This window comes from Pelecanus crispus, chromosome 2, assembly GCF_030463565.1.
Source record: "Pelecanus crispus isolate bPelCri1 chromosome 2, bPelCri1.pri, whole genome shotgun sequence".
Taxonomy (NCBI): domain Eukaryota; kingdom Metazoa; phylum Chordata; class Aves; order Pelecaniformes; family Pelecanidae; genus Pelecanus; species Pelecanus crispus.
Genome location: NC_134644.1, coordinates 28681450 through 28704287, shown reverse-complemented (window position 1 = coordinate 28704287; position 22838 = coordinate 28681450). Strand labels below are relative to the sequence as shown.

The following is a 22838-nucleotide window of genomic DNA, read 5'->3' as shown; positions in this document are numbered from 1 at the left end:
GTGAACTTGTTGACAAGTTGGGATTTCATAACTTGGCATGATCTTACAGGAGTTTTGCGGTGTAGTACTGAGGCTTCTAACTGCTGCTTTCTGCCATGGGTAAAGACTGTTTCTGCAGTCCAGACTGTGCAGTGGCAGGGAACTGCATGTTCCTAACATGTCTTTGGAGAGTCTCTTCTGAAATTCAGGCTGTCTTCTTGTTTAGCTGCTATGCTAATATCTGAAAGAATGGGGAAAGTTCAGAAAGTGAGTAGCATTCATCTCTGTAACCTGGCATTGTAGCATTTTTTGCCATTTGGCAAGGCATTTGTACCTTGTTCTAGCCGTATATAAAGTAATTTGCAGAGTGATCGTCTGAAGCAGGGTTCACTTGCTTTTTGGTTCTTGGAATGAAATCTCCTAGGGATGGCAATAAGACCTACTGGTCTTCTCCTGTTGAATTCTTTCAAACTTGGTAGTTCAGAGCTCCTAGTTTTAAAGTGAAGTACAAACCTGCTTTTGTTAGTGTTCATTTTTATAGGCTGGTCCGTGTTTAGAGACTTACAAGTCTTAAGATCATGCAAGTCTATTCAATAATTCAGCTTTATTTCTAGTATAAAATAGCTTGCAAGAGCAATGCAAGTTAATTTTGTTATAGTATTAGTGGCTTAAGGTGGTGCAGTTCTGAAAATACTGCTAGGACATTTCTAGACTGTCTCAGATCCTGGTTTTGCTCTGAAGAAGCATCTGACTGGTGAGCATGACCACTCTTCACCAAAAGGGTCTGAGCCCAAAATCACCAGGAGTGTTCCTGGCACTTTTGAAAATGTTTTTTAACTCCTCCTGCTTTTGGTGAGAAGTTAGGTATAGGTACCAAGTGTAATCAGTGAGAAATACTAAAATGGGTAAGTCACATGGGTGGAAAGCAGACAGCACAAGAGCTGCTGACTCATGAGCAGAGCAAATAGATGGGCAAGAACACCAGAACTGAAGAATCCTGAATGTGGAGTGTAAAGAACAGTAGCTCTTACCTACAGTCTCAGTGTGGTTGCTGTGGACAAAATCTCTCATGCAGCTCTAGCACAGTTCCTGCATTGCCAGAGATTAAGGATTTGAGGGTATCTACAGGAGTTGCTTATCTACCTCTGAAGGCAGACTCTGGTGTTCTGAGAATATCTGTTGCCATGGGAGCAAGTTTTGCCCCCATCTTAAGTCAGGGCATAGGGTTATTTGGAGGTAGGCTTTCCTTCTGTCCTCTTATGGAGGCATCTTTTTAAGGTTTCCTTTAAGAGAAGGAAATGCTTTTCTTGCCCATGGTCAGAGAAGCCTTTCAAAGTAGTCGATTGGTAATAACACAGATTTTTTGAAAGTGTTATATCGCATCCCTGTAGTTTGTATGAAACGGACTTAAGAGCCTTGACTGGTTCCTAGCCTTAAGCTTCTCATTCCTAATTTTAATTGAAAAAAAAAATGTTTCATTTGGCTTCAGCTGCATCTGAAACTCCCCCAAAATACAGTGGCTTTCTCAAGGCGTATCAGCAACAGGCCAGGCATTTTCCATCCTGCCTACTGTAACATACTGTTTTTCAGTCTTCTGTTGTACTTTTAAACATCTGTCTAACACAATAAGTATTTACTGCACATCTCTGTTTGGACTGTAGTAACTAACACTTTACTGAGAAATACTGTATGCTTTATTTTTAGGAAGGACAAACTATTCAAAAATAACACTTGGAAATGCCAGCATTTTCCATTATTATTGGATATAAATTTATCCCCTAATGCACCAATTTACACTATACTTAGTTTACCTAGGTTGCAGCGTAAAATAATAGATGTAGCTTCAATTTGTGTCCCATTAGGTTATCATGTTTAAATTGCTGATACAGTAAAAACATATGCATTGATTTCTGAAGAAACCTCTTCATCATTGCATTTGTATGTATTATTACACTGGGTAATGGCTTTTTTTCTTTGCATGGCTACATGCGGACTTTCTCTGGTGGGAATGCATCATGTCTGTGTGGTGCATGGGTGTAAGCACCAAAAGAAGAAGCATGGAAGAAAGGAGAGAGTAGTAAATACCAGTCTTGCTGCACCATACTCAGTTGTTGTGTTTGGACTGTAGCTCTTGTGTGTGGATGCTTGTTAAATATTAGGTTTTCAATCTTCCTGAATAAATTGTGCAGTGTTGGCACTGTTAATGAGGACATGAAGGTGAAGGAAGACTTTGACCAGTTGGATAGTATATCTTCAAGATCAAAGTAGAATTTTGTAAACATTTCAGCTTCCTCTCTTTGCACTGTTAAAATCACTAGGCTTTTCTCTGCTTTTGTAACATAAATGAGCACTTATTTAGTTACATAAAATAACTCTTAAGTCGTATATTGAAGTCCATGTTAATATGTGCTGTTTAATGACACCTAATGATATTCAGTGAAGGGTTACGCTAAACCCAAAAGGGTGATGCTGAACCGGAGAGAAAATGTGTTACCCAGGCAACTACCCTTGTGCAGTATAGAGAAGTGAGCATATGGCTATGTAGTACACATTATTTCAGCATCTTTAAGCATTAAGAATCACACGTGTAATTGACTGTGAAAAATTACTGCTCAGTTACTGTATTGTATGGTCATAATAGAAGTAAATGAATACGTCATTGTTGTTAGAATAGATCTGTTGGGAATCACTAGCAGGCTAGTCTACTTAGGGAGCAAAAATACAATAAGAAGAAAATAGCTGGTTTAATTAACATGTAAAAATTGGGTTAATTTGAATTCAGCTGGCACAGCAGATATTAATGTCTCTTCTTTAATAGTCTGGCTAGAACCACACAATTTGTACACTTTTAATCTTCCTAGTACTATGAATAATTGTTTTTAAAAATGGATATGGGGTTATTTTAAGCATCTATCTGTGACTTGGGGGATTTATTACTTGCAAGTACTGACAAAGAATGCTTCTATCAGTATAAAAGCTTGCAGCAGTGTTAATACGTGAAGTTTTAATCAAATCCAGGCCTAATAACATAGAATATGTTATTAGCGTGGTGCTAGGATTCTGCTGGGATAGGTGCTGTATTTCTTTTCTGTGTTCTTATCACTGTGTTGGGATCTGTTAGTGAGGACATAGGCTGGTTGTTGTTTCATACAAAAAGCAGCTTTATCAAAATGGTGGTAGCAGATATTTTACATTTTTAATTCTAAACAATCCTATTCTAGAGTCTTGTCGCCTGCTGTCTATTTTGTTCTTTCTATGTGTGGGCTTTATAATCTCTGGGATAGAAGAATTTGGTGCTGTGTATCTGGTTGCTGTTGTAGAAGTTGTCAGGTATGTAACCAATAATAATGGATAATAATGAGCTTTTATAAGCTGTAAGTCACACAGTAACAATAAATATGCATAAATGCAAAACTAAGTAGGTTGTGATTATATTGCTTTAAAATTGAAGGAAATGTTGCATTTTTAAAAATTTCTTTTGGCTTAGGAGAGATGGAAGTTTTCTTCCATTTAAAGACTGAGTATCTCTGTATTTTGTGTCTAACAGTGGGGAGTACTGAGAGCTCCAAGGAGCTTAAAATAAACGACTCAGTGGCCTGCCCATGTGCTAACATGTGCATATGTAGTAAGTCATTGGCTTCTTTGCTGGTAAAGCTTAAGTCATGCTTATATGTTTACTGGCATCATCAATTGTGATTTTAATATTAAGAATACCTGAGGAGGTTTCTTTTTATTTATTTCTCACACTACATAATAACCTATGGTGGCAAGTTCCCCAAGCTAATTATTTGTTAGACTATTTCTGACTCTACGTATGCTTTCTTTTACTTTTATTTAGTGCATATATATTGAGGGCAGTGAAGTAGAACTGCTTTTTGGCCTTCTCTGTGCCATGCTTTTTTTTTAATGTCCTCTTTTGTTCGTCTTCTCGGGTTTTCATGTTCTTCATGGAAATCAGTTTCTGTTACCCTGTGGATGTTTGGCTGCTGATGTGCCGCAAGCACACTTCTGTGTGACTTGAAATTAATTCCTTTAAGACAGGGTGACTGGAAATTGCTGTATAGTCATGGGTCATTGTAACTTGATGCAATGAATGTCTTTTCCGACCTGTTCAAACACTGTTCTTCACTGTTATCGCATACTGAGTGGAAGTTTTCATTGAACCAGCTGCAGTGTCATTTTGAGTAGAAGTCCTAAGGATACAGTTAGTTTCTAATAGGAAAAAAATTAATAATTTTTTTTTGTGTATGTTTCTTGACATTTGTTACTCTGAATTTTTGTGCTTCTCAGAAATAAATTTTTGTTCCCCAGCTACTGTCATGTGAACCCACTAAAGCTACGCGCTTACTACGCTGACATAAAGCAGCCTTGAGAGAGGGCAATCTTAAACATCCCAGACTGCTGGCAGGCCCTGCAGCCGCACATTTGAAGATGATTTTAAACTGTACAACCTAGACATTAAAGAAGTAGCAAACCAGAAGAATTGTTGGCCTTTGCCTCTTTAAGAATAGGAGTTTGATCTCCATTTGAACTCTTGGGTGTGACCCAGAGAAATTAGATCTGCTCAAGGTCTTTGCTGTATCAAATCTACCACTGGAAACAATGCCAAGTTGTCTAATTATGTATTTTTGCTTATTAACTAACTTAAGGAAGGGCATCTCTGCTTTTATCTCTGCTCTGCTACTGTGCTCGCATATTGGGAACCTGGCTGTAATGATGAATTTGAATAAACTGCTCTTGGCCTGAGGAAGAACATGCAGACTACTGCTTGAAATTTGTGACTCAACACGCAGAACTGGAGGGCTGTGATGGATGACTAACAAGTTGCTAGCAAACAGATAACACATTCTGATCGGTTCCTTCTGAAGTGAGTGGCAGCATGTAGGTCTTGAATGGATTTGCTTTACAAAAGCCTAAGTACTGAGTCTTGAGGGAAGTTACTCATATCTTTATTGGCTCTCTGTCTTGCCAGCGGAGGGAGGTAGGCTCCCCCAGAGGGCAGTTCAGTTAGATATTAAAGCTGAGGTGAGTAGCCAGGCTGAGTGCTTTGCTTATTTTATGTTCTGTTGTGACTTGCTGAGAGGAGTAGTTCCTTGTTCAACAAAGTAATTTCCATCTAGCGATACAAAGGCCTCCTGACAGCGTTGGTGATAGGGCATTTTAGGATAAAATTTAATCTCTATTGATAACATTTTGTACACATTTTGTTTGTGATCTTATTTCTTTTGTATAATCTATGTTATATTGTATTTCATTTTTCTGCAAGCAAGTGGTTTCATAGCTCTTCTTTTTCCTTCATCCCTTAGGTTGATATCCTTTCAGGAGTTTGTGGCATTTGAGTCAGTCCTGTGTGCTCCAGATGCATTGTTCATAGTAGCCTTTCAGCTGTTTGACAAGACTGGCAAAGGAGAAGTTACTTTCGGTAAGACTGTTCTTAAATGTACACTCTTCATTTAAAAATCCCTACTTACGCTAAACTCTGTTGCACCTTCTGTTACTGTAGGAAATAACAGCGATTGGTAGTGGAACTACACTAGTGCCAAGCAACTTTCTGGTTGAGTTTTTTTAACCATTTACATGTGCACAATATGAAGTCAAGGTCATGGTCATCTTCATGGTTTTCTCTGGAGAATGGGTCACTTCTCTTTTTGTCTTCCCTAGCATGCTTGTGCAGGTCTTCAGAACAGCACTGAAAGGTGACTGTAGGAAATGACTGTAAAACCGCAAGAAAGTTGCCAGAAGACTTGGGTGAATGTTGAGTCTGAAATTACCCTGAATTATTTTTTGTTTAAATTGGCTATATTTCAAGCTGGCTTCCTTTTAAGGCTTAAAACTTTCTTCTGTGAGATTTTACAGTAATAAATCCATTATTACCCACCCCACCCCTCCCGAAAATTCAGCTGTGCATTGGAGGTGTGGCATTTGCACTGACAGCATGACAAATACTCAGGCCAGTTTAAAACTTATTTATGGGGGCTGTTTATTTCTAGATACCATAGAGACAGCTTTTGGTATTTCCAGGACTGTCTGCCACCTGCCTAATGATAAGGGCCATTCTGTCTGGAAGAAGGATTGAGAAATTAACAGTTTTGAATAACTTCAGACATTGAGCTTGTACTTCAAAAAGTAGGGGGGATTTTTTCACCCTAAGTACCTACACTGGGTAAAATTGCTATTTCTCGTCTGCTACCTTTGGACATGATTATGCATATATTTCAAGTTTTATTGATTGGTTGTTAAACAGTTTTAAGTAAAAGGAAAGTTGGAAGACATTGACTCTTTGTCTTTCCGAAATGTATATTTCCGAAGTGTATATTTCCGAAATGTATAGTTCACATGTCCTTTGTCTTTTGGTAGTATTTCCCACATGTTTTATGCTCAGTTAAAAAGTCCTTCCCTTTCCATTTGAACTGACAAGATCCTGTTAACATTGCTTGAAGCATCATCATATTCCTTCTACCATCTCCAAAAACCTGTATTTGAAGTTGTGGCTGATGAGAAGACTTGCTGTCTCTTCTTGTGTCTGTTTTGGTTTTTCATTATTTTGGTTGTCTGTTGAGGTTGTGAAAGATGTGCTTTTTGTGTGCAATATTACTTGTTAGAACAGCTTTTTAAAAATTACTACAGATGCTAAAAGATTTGAAAGAATTTCAGAAAAATTCTGCTGATCATCACCTTGATGAAGGAAGTATTTTGTGCCTGACAGTCTTGTGCATGTGTGTGGACAGAGAGGCAACGAGAGACGGCACGCTTTTGAATCAGGAGGGCGCACATATTTTGCAGAGGTTTTGTTCCAGCGCAGACAAACCAGGGTTCCTGGAATGCTTGTGATGTGCAGGTTCTTGTCTGCGTCAGAGCCCCCGGTTGCTTGGAGCACTCATTAATAATCTAGAAAGAGCTGTAGTCGTTTGATCTGAATGCTGAATCAGTCCGACTTAACTTTTTAACTCTTGGCATTCTTGTTTGTATTTTTCCTGCTGGCAAATGCTTCCCTTGGGGTTTGACACAGTGAGTCAAGGGATTTGTTTGGCATTTGAAGTCCATTGAAGTCCTTCTAGTGATGAGAGAAACTCCTATGCCAGGCTGTATTTAAGGTATTTGAAAGAGGAGGCATGCCAACACTGGCAGATCCTCAGATAGCTTTTTTTTAATTCCTTCCTCTCCCTCTTTGAAAGCATAAATGCATTTATAACTTCTGTATAGTACCTTGTGGCTACCACCCCAGCAAACGCCTGGATTAGGGAGGAAGTGTTGTGCACTCTCAGCAGAAACGGTTGACCTCTAGACAAAGCTAGTTTCAATTTTCTGTCATAAGAAACAAAGCTTCCCCCCCGCCATTATGAAAAAAACCCCTAGTATTTTCATGAATAAATTATTACAATACTGTCCTGTAACTTTGCCACTCAGTGCCTCAGTCATGCATCTTGGAGGTTAATTATGAGATCTTTTTCCATTGACTTGAATGAGAGCGGGATCAAGTCCTTATCAAGGTTAGGAGACTTAAATAGGGGTTTTGTGTACTGTGGAATTACAGTGTAAAAGGAACAGAAGAAAAGGGAAAGGATCATTTTTCACTATACTGCTGTTAAGTGTAGTGTCTCAAGGATCCCATTATAAGTCAGTATCTCATTTTATTGTTGTAAAGAAACAGCATGGCTTATCTGTGCAGTCATTGTTTTTCTGTATATTGAGATAATGGTATAAATATTTTAACTTATACCAAAAGGAATATAGGGCTTCCCAGCTGTGAACTTCACATTTTCTACTAAGCAAATCATCTAAATCTTACTCTTCTACAGGTGCACTTAGCTTGGCACCTTTGTAAAACAAATTAATAATGGCTTTGCGTCAATGAGCTTTGACGCTGAATGCCACATGCAGGCTGTGGATATTTAGAGAAATGTTCTGGGTAAAGAAGTTCCAGTATTTAATACTTTGCACTTAGTTTTCTTGAAAAATGCTGCACTTACACTTTAGCTTCTGGGTTGGAAATGCCTTTGCATTTTTAGCCATATGTTGACATCTCTACAATTTTAAATGTTTCATTTCTTTCAAGTTACAAGTTAACTGTACCTGGTTCTTTGACAGAGCTAGCATCTATTTAAAAGGGCTGATCCGCAAGCAGTGTGTGTATGGGGGTTGGGGGGAAGTATTTCTAGTTTATTGCTTTTTGAGGTGAATGAAATGGCCACTAGTAAATTAGTGGCCAGTGGCTGACTGAGACTACACCTGGCTGTTGCATCGTGCAGTAGATTTATCTGCTGCTGAAGTGTCAAAGCTTTGACAGTTTGCAAGGAGTTAAAGCTCTCAGCAGGAAAGTGGGAGGAAGTTTAGCTGCCTTTTAAATTCAAGGCAAAGAGCAAACCATTGCTTCTTACTGTTGAGTGTTGACAGGCACATAAAAGCTGATAATGTAAGTCCAGGGGTTTAAGAGACTTAGTAGAGTTGCTTTTTTGTCGTATGACTGTATTTTAATGCCTCATTAAAGAAGCAGAGCCCTTTGAAATTCTTTACTAGATGGCGTCTAAAAAAAGGTGAGATGGTTGGGTAAAAATGTCAGTGTTTAAAAACTAAGTCGTCTTAACCTCCATCTCTAATTTCAGATGGATAAATGAAATGATGGGAGCTAACAGTTCTGAGCTGTGAATAACACAGCAGTGATATCCAGGGGCCGGAACTTTCCTTTCCTTATACCAGTTCTCGCAGCTCTAGTGAAGGGCAAAATAAGTGTTGTCCATGTTGGTTTTGCTCACAGAGAAGGGAAAGGCACAAAAAGAGATGTGATTGCCCGAGTCTGTGCTGCCAGCCGGCGTTGAACCTGGCTTTGAAGATTTTCATTCTGATTTGTTTTAAAGTAGAATTTCCCACCAGACAGAAATTCTTGTTCTCGTACTTAGTGAAATGTAGCTGTGGTATAGTGTGTGTTTTTCTGGTTTTGGGTTTTTTTTTTTTTTTTTAAAGGTCCTGTAATTCAACCTGAAGCTGTTTCAAAATGGATGCTGTGCTGTGCTGCTTTGAGAAATATGAGTATGCTGTAAAACAAGTCAGTCCTTTAATTTAAAAAAAAAAAAAAGCAAAACAAAACCCCCCAAACCCAGAAAAAATGTGAAGGGAATGGGGAAACCAAACCCCAAATTGTTGCTTGTTTAGCGTAACAGCTGCAGAAACGAGCCATGTATTCTGCTTTTGTCTCAAAACAAAACTTTATTTACATGTAGACAGCAGCTATTGTGGGTCTCTGCTTCTGTTATTAATTATATCAGTACAGTTCTTAGATAAACACATTAATTAAGGATAAATCTTACTAAGCACTTCTGTTTGCTTATCTGATACTTGAATTGCCTGAATACTTGTTTGTAAACTTTCTAAAAGCACATAGCTCTTAACAGAGGTTTAAATAGCTATACAGCTATTGTGATGAACTTCAGAGTTTTGCCTCTTATGATAACGCTCTGATACTTTTTCAGTATGCAAAGAATTATTACAGGAGTCTCGCAATTGCTTTCCTGACCAAAGGATTAGGTTCAGACTGTGTGAGCTAGCTCTTGCTTTTGTTACAGAGGATTATTTGTTTTATGCTTTGCTCTGTAATTGCTTGGTATGACTTGGCTTTTCTTATGGGATCTGTAATTCTTTTATTTTCTTGCACAACATCTAGCTTAGTGATGCCCAGCCTGGTACACTCAATACCACGTAAAGCAAGGAAAAGCTAAATCTGAACTACCAAAATAAATTGCTGAGGCTGTAAGCTTTGATCACCTGATATATTGCAATATTCAGTATTTCTCAGTGCAGTTTCCATTGCTCGTTCAAATTGGTTAGAAACCATTTGTAGCTAGTGATGTGTTAGCTTACACCTACACAGTGAAACATTTGTTGGTTTATAAATGATAGTTGCCTGGATATGATGATCCCAACGGCAACATTACAAATGCAAAACAGTCTCTGATATTTTTTGTTGTTTGTACTGGATTTTGCACAAATAATGGCCAGTTTTAATTAAAAGGGGATATAAGGTAGACTTGTTAGTATATTTATTTTCTTCAAAACAATTTTTGAAATCTTCTTGATACTATTTTTGAGAATTTCTAGACATATGTCAACTTGGCACGTTTTTCTTGTTTTGTTTTTTCTTTTAACTAAAATGTTATGTAACCAGGCAGACTTTCATGAAGGCATCTTAAGTAAAACAAAGCCTGTTTAGTCATAAAGTAAATCTGTCATTTTAAATATTAGGAGAAGCTCCATCCTTTTACACAGTTGTGTTTCATTTGGTCTAGAAAATACAATTGAGTTTTCTAAGTCATCCAGAACTGAAATTTGGTGTTTCAGTTTGTTCGTTGTTGTTGGTTTTGTTTTGTCTTTTTTTTTTTTTTTTTTTTTTTTTTTAAATCAAAGTTGCCTACTGACAAACATCAGGCTGAAGGCTGAGCATATCTCTTGTTCATTACCAAAACCCAAGGAATGATCATAGAATCATTAAACAGTTTAGATTGGAAGAGACTGTGGCAGCCATCCAGTTCAAACCCTTGGAGGGCCATCAAGACCAGGTTGCTCTGGGGGCAACATCCAATCAAGGTTTTAAATATCTCTGAGGATGGAGACTCTGCAGCCTCTATAAGCAAGCATCTTCCAGTGTTCAACCACTGTTACAGTGAAAAATAATTTCCTGGTGCATAGTCGGGATTGTCCATGTTCCAGCTTGCATCCGTTGCCTCTTCTCCTTCCACTGTGCGTCTCTGTCTTCCCTTCACCTTCCCGTTGGGTAGTTGTAGACAGCAGCAAGGTCCCCCTTTAGCCCACCCTTCTCCAGGCTGAGAAACCCCCATGCCGTCAGCCTCTCCATGCATGTCATGTGCATCAACTGCTGTCTGTCTTATATGGAGAAAATAAAAGTGGTATTTTTAGTTAGCCATGTTATGCTGTTTTCCTTGGCGGAAGTGATCTGTTCTTTTCATTATTCTTCTTCAGGACAGAAGGGGTAAATTTAGTTTTTATGCCCTTGTGGGGCCTAGTGCTTTCCAAACCTGTGGTGTTTGAGCTCTGGCAGTTTGTTCCTCACTTCTAAGAAGGCCAGGAAAGGTAATGAAGAAATGTAAGGCTGTGGCCAGTGAACTGAAATTACGGATATGCACAGCTCAAGTAGAAATATTTTTAAGGGACTGCATCTTGGAAAACTCTTGAAAACCTTTTCTGTAAGCCAGTTATGTAATATTCTGTATATAAGTCCATGTTATTTCCCCTTACATCCAGGGAGGACAGAAGCAGCAGACAAGTTTGGATCCAGAGTCTTAACTGCTGAAAGTGATGGTACTCTTGGAAAAAGCCTGCCTTTTGGGGTATTTGCAATGTTTAGCAGAGGTAACAGATGTGCTCTGGTATCTCAGTCAAAAATCAGGGCCAAGCTGAATTAGGCTTGTATGGATATGTCATGAGGAAATGAATTCATAGTTTTTAGAAGTGACAAGAGCGCAAACAAGCAGAGCCGGGGGAAGGTAAGGGGATTTAAAAGTGAGAACATTTTCAGTAGAGGGTTGAAGCTTGAAGATTATCATATCTCTTTTGGGAAAATTCATGAGGGCACAAGCACGTTCTCGTGATAATGTTTTCATTAACGTAAAATTAACCTGTAAGACTGCTCCATCCTTGTTGAAAAGTTTGGATAGGGCAGTGAAGTTATAAGTAAATGAACTTTTTTCAGTAGCCAGTGCCTCTCTCCTAAAATGGAATGCATGCTGAACTTTTTGTTAGGATTCGTACTGGACTTCATGGTTTGTTGGGGGCTTTGGAGGGATTTTTTGGTTGTTGTCGTCTTTAAAGTCTACTTATGACATCTGAAAGACATTTGGTTAGCAGTACTGGTCTTAATCTCACCTCTGTGTACAACAGGTGCTGTACAGCCTTTGTTGCTTCTTCCAACCACAAAATCAACGTGGTTCACATCTGAGTGGAAGCAACCACTTTTAGCGAGAGACTCCAGCCTCCAGCTTCTCTGCCCTGCTGTGACTGCCTCTAAGAATGCTGGCACTCTGCTGGGGCTGTCGCAGTACAGTCTCTTTTCTGTCTGGAGATGTGCCGAGTCAAACAATTCATTTTATGAGGGCAGCCCAACAAATATCATAAGCTTTTGCTTTCCATTGATTTGCTTCAGATGTTAGCATGTTACCTGGAGGTGAAAAACCATTGTGAAGACATCCATTTTTTCATATATGTGGAGCTTTATTGCACTTCTTTAAATGATCAGTTTGTACTACAAAAAGAACCACTCTGATTTGGGGAACTTTTTAAATGACTTATGAGCAGTGTTTTCTGAACAACTGAATGTAGATGCACATCAATATCAGATTGGCATGTATGTGTTGTATGGTATCTTGTCAGAGATCAGAACTACTCAGAAGCTGTTCCAGTTCAGCGGGTCAAAAATCCACTTTTTATGAAAGGCTAACTGTAGATTTGCACGATTGACTATAAGGCTCCAATTTTAAAAGACAGAGGTAGCAGAGAGCACTTCCAGTTGGTGGGATAATTCAAGAATACTACATGCTCAGATGGCTAAAATATTGTGCTTTCTGCTGCTAGTTCATGCTACTTAAAAAGAAAAAAATAGGTGTGGAGGAGGTGGGAAAAAGCCAATCTGAGAGTAAATTTCAACTATATGAGGTCACTCTTTGGTTACAGTAAGCTGAGGGTTTGCCATCTTTCATACAGCTGTATATCCTGTTGGGGGGGGGGGGGGGGGGAAAACCCTCAACATGATTACTAGGCAGCATTTGGGGACAAACCAGAAGTTTCCACACCCAAATATATTTCAGACTGTGGCAGCAGCACTATACCACTTGAAGCTTGATTTTTATTTTGATTTTTTCCCCATCCCCTTTTCAAATTGTCCTGGAATTACAGATTAGAAGGTAAAAACTTCAGCAGGCCCTAAGAGCTAGGAAAGTGTTTTGTTATTACAAATTTTAATATGAAATTTCAGATAGCAAAATGCACATATTTTTGCGGTGTGTGTAATTTAGTTTTCTAAATTGGAAAATCTGCTGTTACCTAGCAGTTAATGACTATTTTTTTTCCAACATTTGGAATGCAGGACCTGATTTGATAAGCTGATAAAAGAAAACAAAACTGAGAACCTGTTGGAAGTGCTCAAAGTGAAAATTACAGTTTAGGTAGGTTTGGGGGTAGATAGTTAGACATTTTAATTGAACTAAAATAGTTTTATACTAATACGGTACTGTTGTGGGAGTACATTTTGTGGTGCATTTGAAATTGAAGTATTTAAGTGGGGGAAAATGTATGTTAATGCTTTGCAAGAAAGTGTTTTTTTTTTTTTAATACCATCTATCTAAGCAAAATAGCTGTTAAAGAAACAGAGCTCTCAAGTCTGTATTGGAGAGTAAAGTGCAAAGTTTAGGATAATTTCTTTGAGCCAGGAGTTTGCTTTTATCACTTTGGTTGGTATATTAAACTGCTGTAGGAAACGGTCGTGTGAATTCTGAAGTAAATACATGTTCCTGGACAACTACAGCGAAGTCAGTCCCTGACAGTGTAAAGAAAGGTGCTGAGTCAGTCTGGATTCTGAAAGTCCTGTGTTTTTAACATCTCCACGATAGGGATAACAGAAATGAGTCCAGATGATGATTTCAGTTACCCACATGGAAATGGGGGGATTGAATTTGATATGACAGCTTTGGTTACATGCAAGCAACACTGGCTTATGTTAAGCAGCGGAAACGCCTGCTTGTCCATTACAATTCAGCACTAGTCCACAGCTGGACTAACTCAACATAGCTAAATTGGTTAAAATTACCATTTTTATTATTTGAGTTTAATTTTGTCTTTGGGGATTTTCTCTGCATTTGGAGTAACTAGTCCTATAAAAAAATAAGCTACCACATACACATGTGCACACACACAAAATTATCGAAAGAAGTGAATTCAGGTTTTTTTAGGTGGTTATATGCATTGTATATGTGCAGCCACATTTTTCAGGTGCAGGTGAAACTGATCTTAGTCTAAATGGATTGGGCGCACTAATGGAGGGTTTTGCACTCCTTTGAATGAATCTGTTTTAAAACAGTAGCGCTACTGCAACATAGAGCACAGATAAATTGCAGTGACCTGAGCTGCTATCTTTTTTCAAATCACCTCCCCCCTTCTTGAGTCGTGTAATAATCCCATTATCTTCAACTTATGTTCTCCGTTTCTACTGTGCCATCTTCAGTTTGAGTGTTCTGCCAGATACCTTCCTAGTAATATTTTAAGCAGGAAAGAACATAATTTAGGGTTGGGGTTTTTTTAAATTCGGAATTGCAGAATAGGTTGTGGTCCATGTTTTGCAAGGAATTAAGAGACAGTGAAAATACAGCATGAATGTATTATTTCAGGGCTTCTAACCTGTGAAAGAAGGTGGCTGTGACAGTTCTTCCTGCTCTTACTGCTTTGTTGAGGGAAGTTGAAGGGATGAGTACCTTTCCTTTGCAATCCTTAGTAATCAAGCTATTCCAGTGTGGTGTTTAATTTACGACATGGCCACTATAAAACTGTTTCAGCCCATTTCCTTGACAAAGCAGCAGGGAGATCAAGAAGGTGATTGTAGCACTTGTACTTCCGAAGTGTTGTAACTCTTCTGGATGAATGCGGATAAATGGACAACCCAGCCAAGTACTTGGACTACCTGTGATTTCACATCTTAGCTGAGCAGATGTGATGTGGACATACGTTTTCCAAAATGAAAAGTCATCATTATGGAACGGTCCTAGTGCCAGACCGTAGAAGGATAGAAATAAACTCGGAGCTAGCTGTGTATTTGAAGTTCACAACAGTAAATAAAAACCCAGCAAAACAAAACAAAAACCCAGACCAAAAAAAGCCAACTCAAGCCTTGGATAAACCCAAACAATTCCAGTAAAACAAGATAATACAAAATATTATTACTTGCGTATTTTTGACATGTATATATGCAAGTCTCTGTACACATGTGCTTTTGCACAAGTTTATTGTACTTTTTCTGTGGCCAGGAGCATCAAGGGCCGGCAGCTTTGCCAGGCACACGAGCCTGCAGCTGAGTGAGGGTGCAAAGAGGCAGGGGCATTGGGCAGAGACCACCCAGCAAGGGGTGCAGTCCCACACTGCCTCAGCCAAGAGTCCAGCAAACGCCAGGCAAGTCCTCAGGGACAAGGCAGGTCTGAGGTCAGGCTGGGAAGCCAAGTCAGGAGGTTGGGGGTCACCAAAGTACGTGGGCAGGCGCAGGCAAGGAGGCCCAAGGACCTGAGATGATCCTTCTCCCAGCTTTCTCTCGTAGCTCTTTGTACGGACGCTGATCCACATGCTCATGGATGGGGCATGGGGAAGAGGTTGCAGAACCTGGTGGTGCACTCAGGGTCGTGAAGATTATGGAAAAATGTGGAGTTATTTCAAATGGTCAATGAGGACCCATTGCAAAGCTTGTGGAAATCATTCTGTTCTAATCTCCACTGAGCTAAAGCTCTTGGTCAGGTTAGGTCTGGCTTGGCAGTTGGCAAGGTGCTGGTGTTTCCTAGTCATGATAGTGAAACAGCTACTCTTACCAGTAGTTTAATTCGACCGACTGGACTTCCTTCTTTGCCTTTTCTTTTGTGTAGGAGTTATTTTAAATGGCTTTGAAAAAAATGCACTTTTTTATTGCAGCCATTTAAAGGAAACTGTTTCCAAATGCATGAACGGAAGTGCTTAACCATTAACAAAACATGATTTTATAAAGGTATCACCTTTTGTCTGAGCAGACTGACAGGGATTTGCATATTCAGGTTTAAAAAACCTTATCTCTTTATACTAAAATATCTATTCCACACTCTTTGCATTAATTTTGCTTCGTTTAATCCAAGTTGTAGCTATAATGCTCCTATGTTCCTCTTCAGGGCCTTAAGTATGATGAATATAGAAGCAGTTACTGCCAGGAGGGTTTGAAAAGGTTATCAGTGCATGTGGAACTCTTGTTAACTTACGATAATTCATGTCTTTTTAAATTTGTCTTTTGTTTTCCTCTTTGCAGAAGGTAGCCTGTGTTCTTTACAGAAGTTGCTATTACCATTATCATCAGGGTAAATCGCATTTTTTATCAAGGCCCAAGGTTTTGGTACAGATTTTCTGTACCATGCACAAATTGCTTAAATTCATAAAGGTGTAACATACATCATATATAAAATGTATATAGCACATAAATTACGTAAAATAAAGCAAATGACAGCTTTTCTGCAGGAATGTTGCAGCTATTTTGTAAAGGGAGTGGGATTTTTGTAGATGATCATGAAATTTTTTGTAGCTGTGCATTGAGATAGTATTAACTTCACTGGACTGAACAATGACACTGCATGAAACATTTAGGTACTTCTGCAAATAAATAGTTTGAAAGAATTTCAGATTTAATGCGCCAGCTATTTATGTTCTGTAGCCTGTAAAGATTTTAGTAGCTTGTTCTGTCAAGTGACTAGATGGCATGTGTGACTAGTTCTCCCAATAAACTTGATTAATGTGTAGAAGGAGCTGAGGATTCCTGAGTGGGAGAATGGCTTTCAGTTTGCTCCTTTTAAAATTTCAAATTTCCAAATAGATAATTTTCACTTGGGGAATCCAGTGGTCTTTATGGTGTCATGAGCATCTGTGGTTATTCCAAAGAACTCTTTATTTCTGGTTGCAATTCTTAATCACGGTATGGAAATGTGAATGCAGTATACTTGTTCGTACAGTAAGCATTTAGCATAGACGTCAATACACTGGATAAAAGAAAGTCTCCAGGACCCAAAGGACACAAAACTCCCACTGTAGACCAGCAGGCAGTTCACCTGGAGGGAAGATAGAACATCTTTTTTTGTACAGTGATCAGAAACCAATGACAAGGTATCTATTCTTTAATTAGAGGCAGCACGAGCAAAACCAATTATTTGTTATAGAACTTTGCAATTAATTTTAAAATTGAGTTTCAAAGTTTAGTTTTTTTAAAGATTGACACAAGTGACAGCGTGGATTTCTAAAAATGAATATTTAAAATCCTCTCCTTCAACCTGTTGTTTGTTTTGCTTCCCAACAGCTCTGGTTCAAACAGTGCAAACACAGAAAGGGCTGTATCTTTTCCTAGCTTTAGATCTTGTGCTCCTACAGCTCCAGACAGTGGAGCATTGACATTTTGTCTTTTTAAAACTAAAACAAATAAACAGTGTTTTTAATACGGATTTAAAAGCTTCAGTTTATCAGATATTTTGATTATATATCGATTTAGGATCAAACCACAGTTCCCCAGAGAGGTTGTGGAATCTCCACCATTAAAGATAGTCAAACCTCAGCTGGACATGGACCTGAGCAACCTGAACTGGTTGTACCTGTTTTGGCAGGAGGTTGTACCAGATGACATCCAGATGTCCTTTCCATCACAAATTATTCTGTGACTCTGTGAAACAGATTCCTTTAAAAAAAAGTCTAAACAAACACAATAACGGCTGGCTACTGAAGGACATTGCTGTTCTTTACTGTATTTAGTTCAGCAACTTATGGGTAGCCATGGAACTTCAGCCGCAGGTTTAAGGTGAAACTACATTTTAAAATTGTCCATTTTTTATTTTAATACTGGACTTAGATGATTAGGAGATGATGCTGTTAGAACTGAACAATAATGGAGTGAGTTCTAGTGTGTGGTTGGATACATTCTGATGGTTAAATCACAGGCTGAAACACTTAAGACTTGTTCATGGAGCACGAATGGTCTTTTATGTCTGAATTGGGCAATCTGACTACAGGCAAGGTGAGAGTCAGTGACATTGTTGTAGGTGAACGAGTGATGAGACTAGCGAGGAAAGAGGAAAAACGCTGTCCACTGGGCAAATATAGGAGTCTGTGAACCATAAACAGTTGCGAAAAGGAAGTCCAGGGTATGTGTAAAAATGCAGTGGCAAACAGGATACTGTGTCTCGTGCCATCAAGGAATCAGTAGAAGCACAGTAGGCGATCTTCCAGGCAGCTGCCTGCACTGTATAATCCAACATGCACTCTGTTCAGAAAAGCAGCTGGTATTAGTTGCTAAGACATATTGACATCAATATACAGTATGATTTTGAAAAGATCAAGTAGTGTAGGGAGTTCTCTTGCTCTTGTACTAAATACCTACACTAATGTGGTAGTCTGTGTTTTCCAAGTCATAGCAAAAATTAAGTGCACATCTCCTGCTTGGACTGTTTGGAAGGGTATTTGTACTTATATGAACTTCTGAGGCTTGTGTGTAGCCTTTAATCTCTAAAATAGACAAGGGAATGCAGATGCCCTGTATATATACCTTACTACATTCCTAGCTGGCTTGATGAGGTTTTAAGTTCCATTGCTGTGAGTTACTTTGACATTTGTAATGCCAATAATTAAACATTGTCTTTAGTCTGAAATTACCATTCTTTTCACTTCTTGATGTTTGATTTTCTTGAGCTGGAATTTTTTTGGGCCACAACTAAGGAGGGTTTACAAGGCACAGAATTGGGGGAGCAAGAAGCATTGTTCCTTCAAGATAGCTAATGTATGATAACTAATTAAAATAAAATTACAGTGGCATAATCACGGAACACTGTAACTTTCATATGTTAAAAGTTGAAGTAAAGATTGTTAGGAGCTTGGCCCCATCAAAAGGAATTTGACACTGCTTTTATACTAGCTAAGATTTTCCTCTCTCTTACCTCACATCAAGTAAGAAAGCACCTTTTTTCTCTGACACAGACAAACCTGGAATTGAGCCAAACATTCAGCTTTTGGTAAACAGTGACTTGTTCCTAATCCCATCCAAACAATATCAGTGTCTTAGTCTGGGGAAACTCAGGGATGGGATGGGGGAGAAGGAGGAAGCAGGTGAGCATCTGATTTCTGTGCAAGAGACAGGTAATGGAGCTGTTCCGGGAATATCTGCATTCCTCTGGAAAAGCAGAGTGGTTGCTACCAGGAAGAGACAGCCTTCATTTCCTCTTGTTTGCTGACATCACAGTCTCTCTTCTTCATGCTGGTTCCCTTTTTTGAGGGGTGGGGAAGGAAGTCTGGCAGAAAGCAGGAACTTTATAAAGGTGACCTCCAATGACATGTGGCAAGGTGCCTCAAGCTGTGTCAGTAGCATCCTACATAAAAGACATTCAGTAGAGGGACAGGACCTCACCCTGAACTGATTGTCTTTCCCTCCTTTTGCCCCGAGAGCAGAATTTTGCTCCTGGAGAATGCTGGCAGACAAGATCCAAGATGGCTGTGATGGAGCTTGAAGACATGAATGAACAATCCTGTCTTGGGGGCACTGTCTGACGTTGCTTGAAGAAAATTCTCATAGGACATTAGGGCTTGAAGTTCTGAATTTTAAGAATTTGAGGTTAAACGGGGTCAGTCTTTCTGTTCGTAAGTTAAATCCAACTTGTTCTTTCACCACTGATTCCCTGGGATCAGTGGGTGGCGTGTTTTTAAAGATGACTGTGTTGAGGGATGGGAAGAGGTTTACAGTATCATCTCCGCTCTCCCTGTGAATCCCAGAATATCAACAGCCCCCATGCTTTAGAACAAGCTGTCCTTGTGGGTAACACCAACTGCAGTGCTTTTGGGTCTGTGTGGCAGGGCACCTGTTCCTTTCACCTCCTTGGGACCATTTTTTCCTATGTCTTTATCCTACATTTACTTGGGGACTTCCTCACATCTTCCTGGCTCTTGGCCATCCCACCCCGCTCTCACTTTTCCCTGCTTCCTTGCCTGAAAGTGGTAATTTTACCCTGGCTGGGTTCCCCCAGGTCAGCAGAGCCACCGTGCCTGGCCAGCGTGGGCTGAACCAGAAGCCAGAACTCAGCCTGTGCAGGAGACGAGACCTCATGGCTCCAAAGAGTCAGCTCCCACCTTTGCTTGTGGTGCTGGGGTGAGCTGGAAGGCTGCTCCGAGGCCTGCCTGGTAGGCAGAGGCTGGCTCCAGCAAGGTGGCTCCCAGCTTGTTCTACACACAGGCAGGCACACAGCTGTGCTGATTTCCTTGCCCCCAGGCACCAGCCATGCTTGGGAACTGGCTTCCAGCTCTGCTGCTCACAGAGACAGACAGGAGCTCTGGGTTTGGGCTCCTCGTCTTTATTCCACAAAGTGTGAAAGGAGCAGGAGACCAGCTCCTGGCCCTGCCTGTGGGTAGGGAGTGTCTCCTGAGAACCAGCTCTTCATGCCTGCAGGAACTGGCAGGAGACAAGAACTGGCTCTTGGCTGGAGTTGCTGGAGGAGTTGTACAGCAGTTAGGAAGGTAGATAGCAGTTGGGAACCTCTGGCCTTGAGCTTGTCTTCAGAAGATCTTTGCCCTGTATTTTTGGCTGAGACAGACTATCACACTGAAGTGGGTGCTGTTGTTTGACAAGTACTTCCTCAGATCTTGTTGCTGTTTCCATTAGTTAAAATACGTACAGTCCCGCTCCAGCAATGTGCATGGTCCTTCTTACTGATTGTACGACTTGTATTTCAAATAGTTTTTTCTTCACCAAAAATGCCATGTATTACCAAAAAGTCTGCCAAGCCCCTAATAAACCATTGCCCAGTTATGACTACTAAACTGAACTAAACTATGAAGCTTGCATTTAGGTGTGATCAAACAAACTTGTCGCACTGTCCCCCTCCTTGTGGCAGAGGTCTAGGGTTAAAGTCTGCTTAGTGCTGGAGGTGGTGGTAAGTTTGTGTTCCTGCCTGCCATGTCCCCCCCCATCCCCTGCCCTGCATGTCTTTGCTCCTGTAAGGTAACTACAGAAAAGTGGATCTTGAAATGCTGGTATTTTTGTAGTTGATTTGTTTGAATGTGGAGAACTCTGGGAATAATACAAAAGCCTGAATTATAGTGACACAAAACTTTCATTGTTAGCAGCTTGAAAAGATTATACTGAAAATTGGTTAGCTTTAGTCATCTTTTTATAAATTTGTCTTTTAATTTTAATCTTTTCTTGCTTGACTTTGAAACTTGAAATATCTAGTTGAGTCTCTTTAATCAAATGCTGTGAGTATAAAACTTGACAAGTAAAGAGATTATTCAGAGATTGTGTTTGTGACAGTGTTCAAAACTTCGTTTGTTACGATTTTGGTCAACAAAAAAAATCAGGTTTGCTTTACAATATGCTACTAATTTGTATGAACAGTATTGCTTTCCTGTTAGAAAATATCATATCTGTTTCACTTGTATAAATATATGCTTGTATCTGTTGTTATTTTATTATTAAATGAACATTTTTCTTTTCTTCCCAGAGGATGCTAAGCAAGTTTTTGGCCAGACCACAATTCATCAACACATTCCGTTTAACTGGAATTCAGAATTTGTACAGCTGCATTTTGGAAAAGATAGAAAAAGACACCTAACATATGCGGAGTTCACCCAGTTTTTACTGGTGGGTCTAATACAATACAGTTTGTCAAGAGTAATAAGAAGAATGCAAGAATCAAAGTATTTGCAAACTTGCCAAATACCACGCTGGTAGAAAAGTTGCAAGATAGACTGAGTGTAGGCTTTTACAGTCAGAGTACTGGACTTTAATGGTGTGTTGATAAATAGGATATGCTTGTGGTAAAACTGCTGATTCAGGCTAGCTGGATTTTTTTTTTCTTTTCTTTCGTTTTTGGTACCTGTGTACAGAAGGTGATCTTTTCTACACTGTTATATAGACAGAGACATGAAATCAAAAACCTAGACCTCAAAGTCTGAAAATCACCTGTATATTTAAATTGCATGAGTCAAAGAATGCTAAATAACAGTACTGAACATTTTGGACCCAGTTGTCAGACTGGTATTAAGAAATACTGTCTGTAAACAGCATGTTTACCAGATTTGTATTTAATTCAGTGCTGATATCCAATAAAGATGTTGTTTTGCTGCAAGCCCTTTCCACATACTTCTTTACTTTTGACCTTTTTTGAATTAAGAGTATTTCAGGGAAATGTGGTATATAGAGAATAAAATACAGTCTTTCTTTTGCAAGGAATTCTTGGCTATTCACACTTTAGGGTACTTTGTTACAGAAAACAAAATATTGTGCTAATAAAAAAATAAACAGATTATTTGTATTTCAGCAGTACTGTTAAAAATAGTCTCCAGTAGGAAAAGTGATCCTTGAAGTGGTAAAACACGTGAGTTTCTTATTTGTATTCCTTCTGAATACTTAATGCCTGTATTAGTATTTACACTAGAGAGTTTTAAAATGGGAACCTGCTTCAAGACTGCAAGGTTTCTTCTTTTCTTGTTTACACAAGTATGTTAGTTCACAGTAGGAGGTGGTATCATTTTGATGAGGAATAATTAAGATAATGCTATTGAGACAAATGTTTCAAATTGACTTTGTAGAACAGAGCCTAATTAACTTTGTATGAAGAGGACGTCAGGTATCACATGATTAAATCATATTCCCTTAGGTTTTGTATTGACTATTGTAACTCCTAAGTAGCTAAGACGTAGACCAGTTTTGTGAGAGAGTAGTGAACTAGAACCTGTTTTGGATAAAAAAGCAAGTGTGTTACTTGATTAGGAAAAAAATTCTCTGGGCACATGTTCTGGTGTTCATGTATCCTGATTTTGGTGGATTAAAATCACGGTCTTAAGAGAGTACCAGTCCTGTTTGCCTCATGGATCTGTTTGTTTAGAGATCTGAGGAAAACATGAAGAAAAACCCAGAATGCAAAAAAAGGACACTTTTTTGCCAAAAAAAAGTGGGGGGGGGTGCGGAGCCGGTGAGGGAGGTTAGAGCCACAGGCTGAAAAGAGCCTGTAACCTCATGGCTGGGTGTTTGGAAGATTTGAGTTCTTGCTTTGTGTCTTTGGGTTCTTTTGTGTTTTTTCTTTGAATTAGGAAAAGCAAGAGCTGGGGCAGGAGTT

The 22838-nt window shown here is 39.3% G+C and overlaps 1 protein-coding gene across 1 annotated transcript in view; it reads left to right on the top strand.

The window, feature by feature from the left end:
* Positions 1-22838, top strand: part of SLC25A13 (solute carrier family 25 member 13) — a 76452-nt gene that overhangs the window by 5453 nt on the left and 48161 nt on the right. Inside the window, exons 3-4 of the mRNA XM_009484815.2 lie at positions 5286-5401; positions 21222-21361. Coding sequence (XP_009483090.1) covers positions 5286-5401; positions 21222-21361 — 256 coding nt within the window. The remainder of the gene's footprint in view (positions 1-5285; positions 5402-21221; positions 21362-22838) is intronic.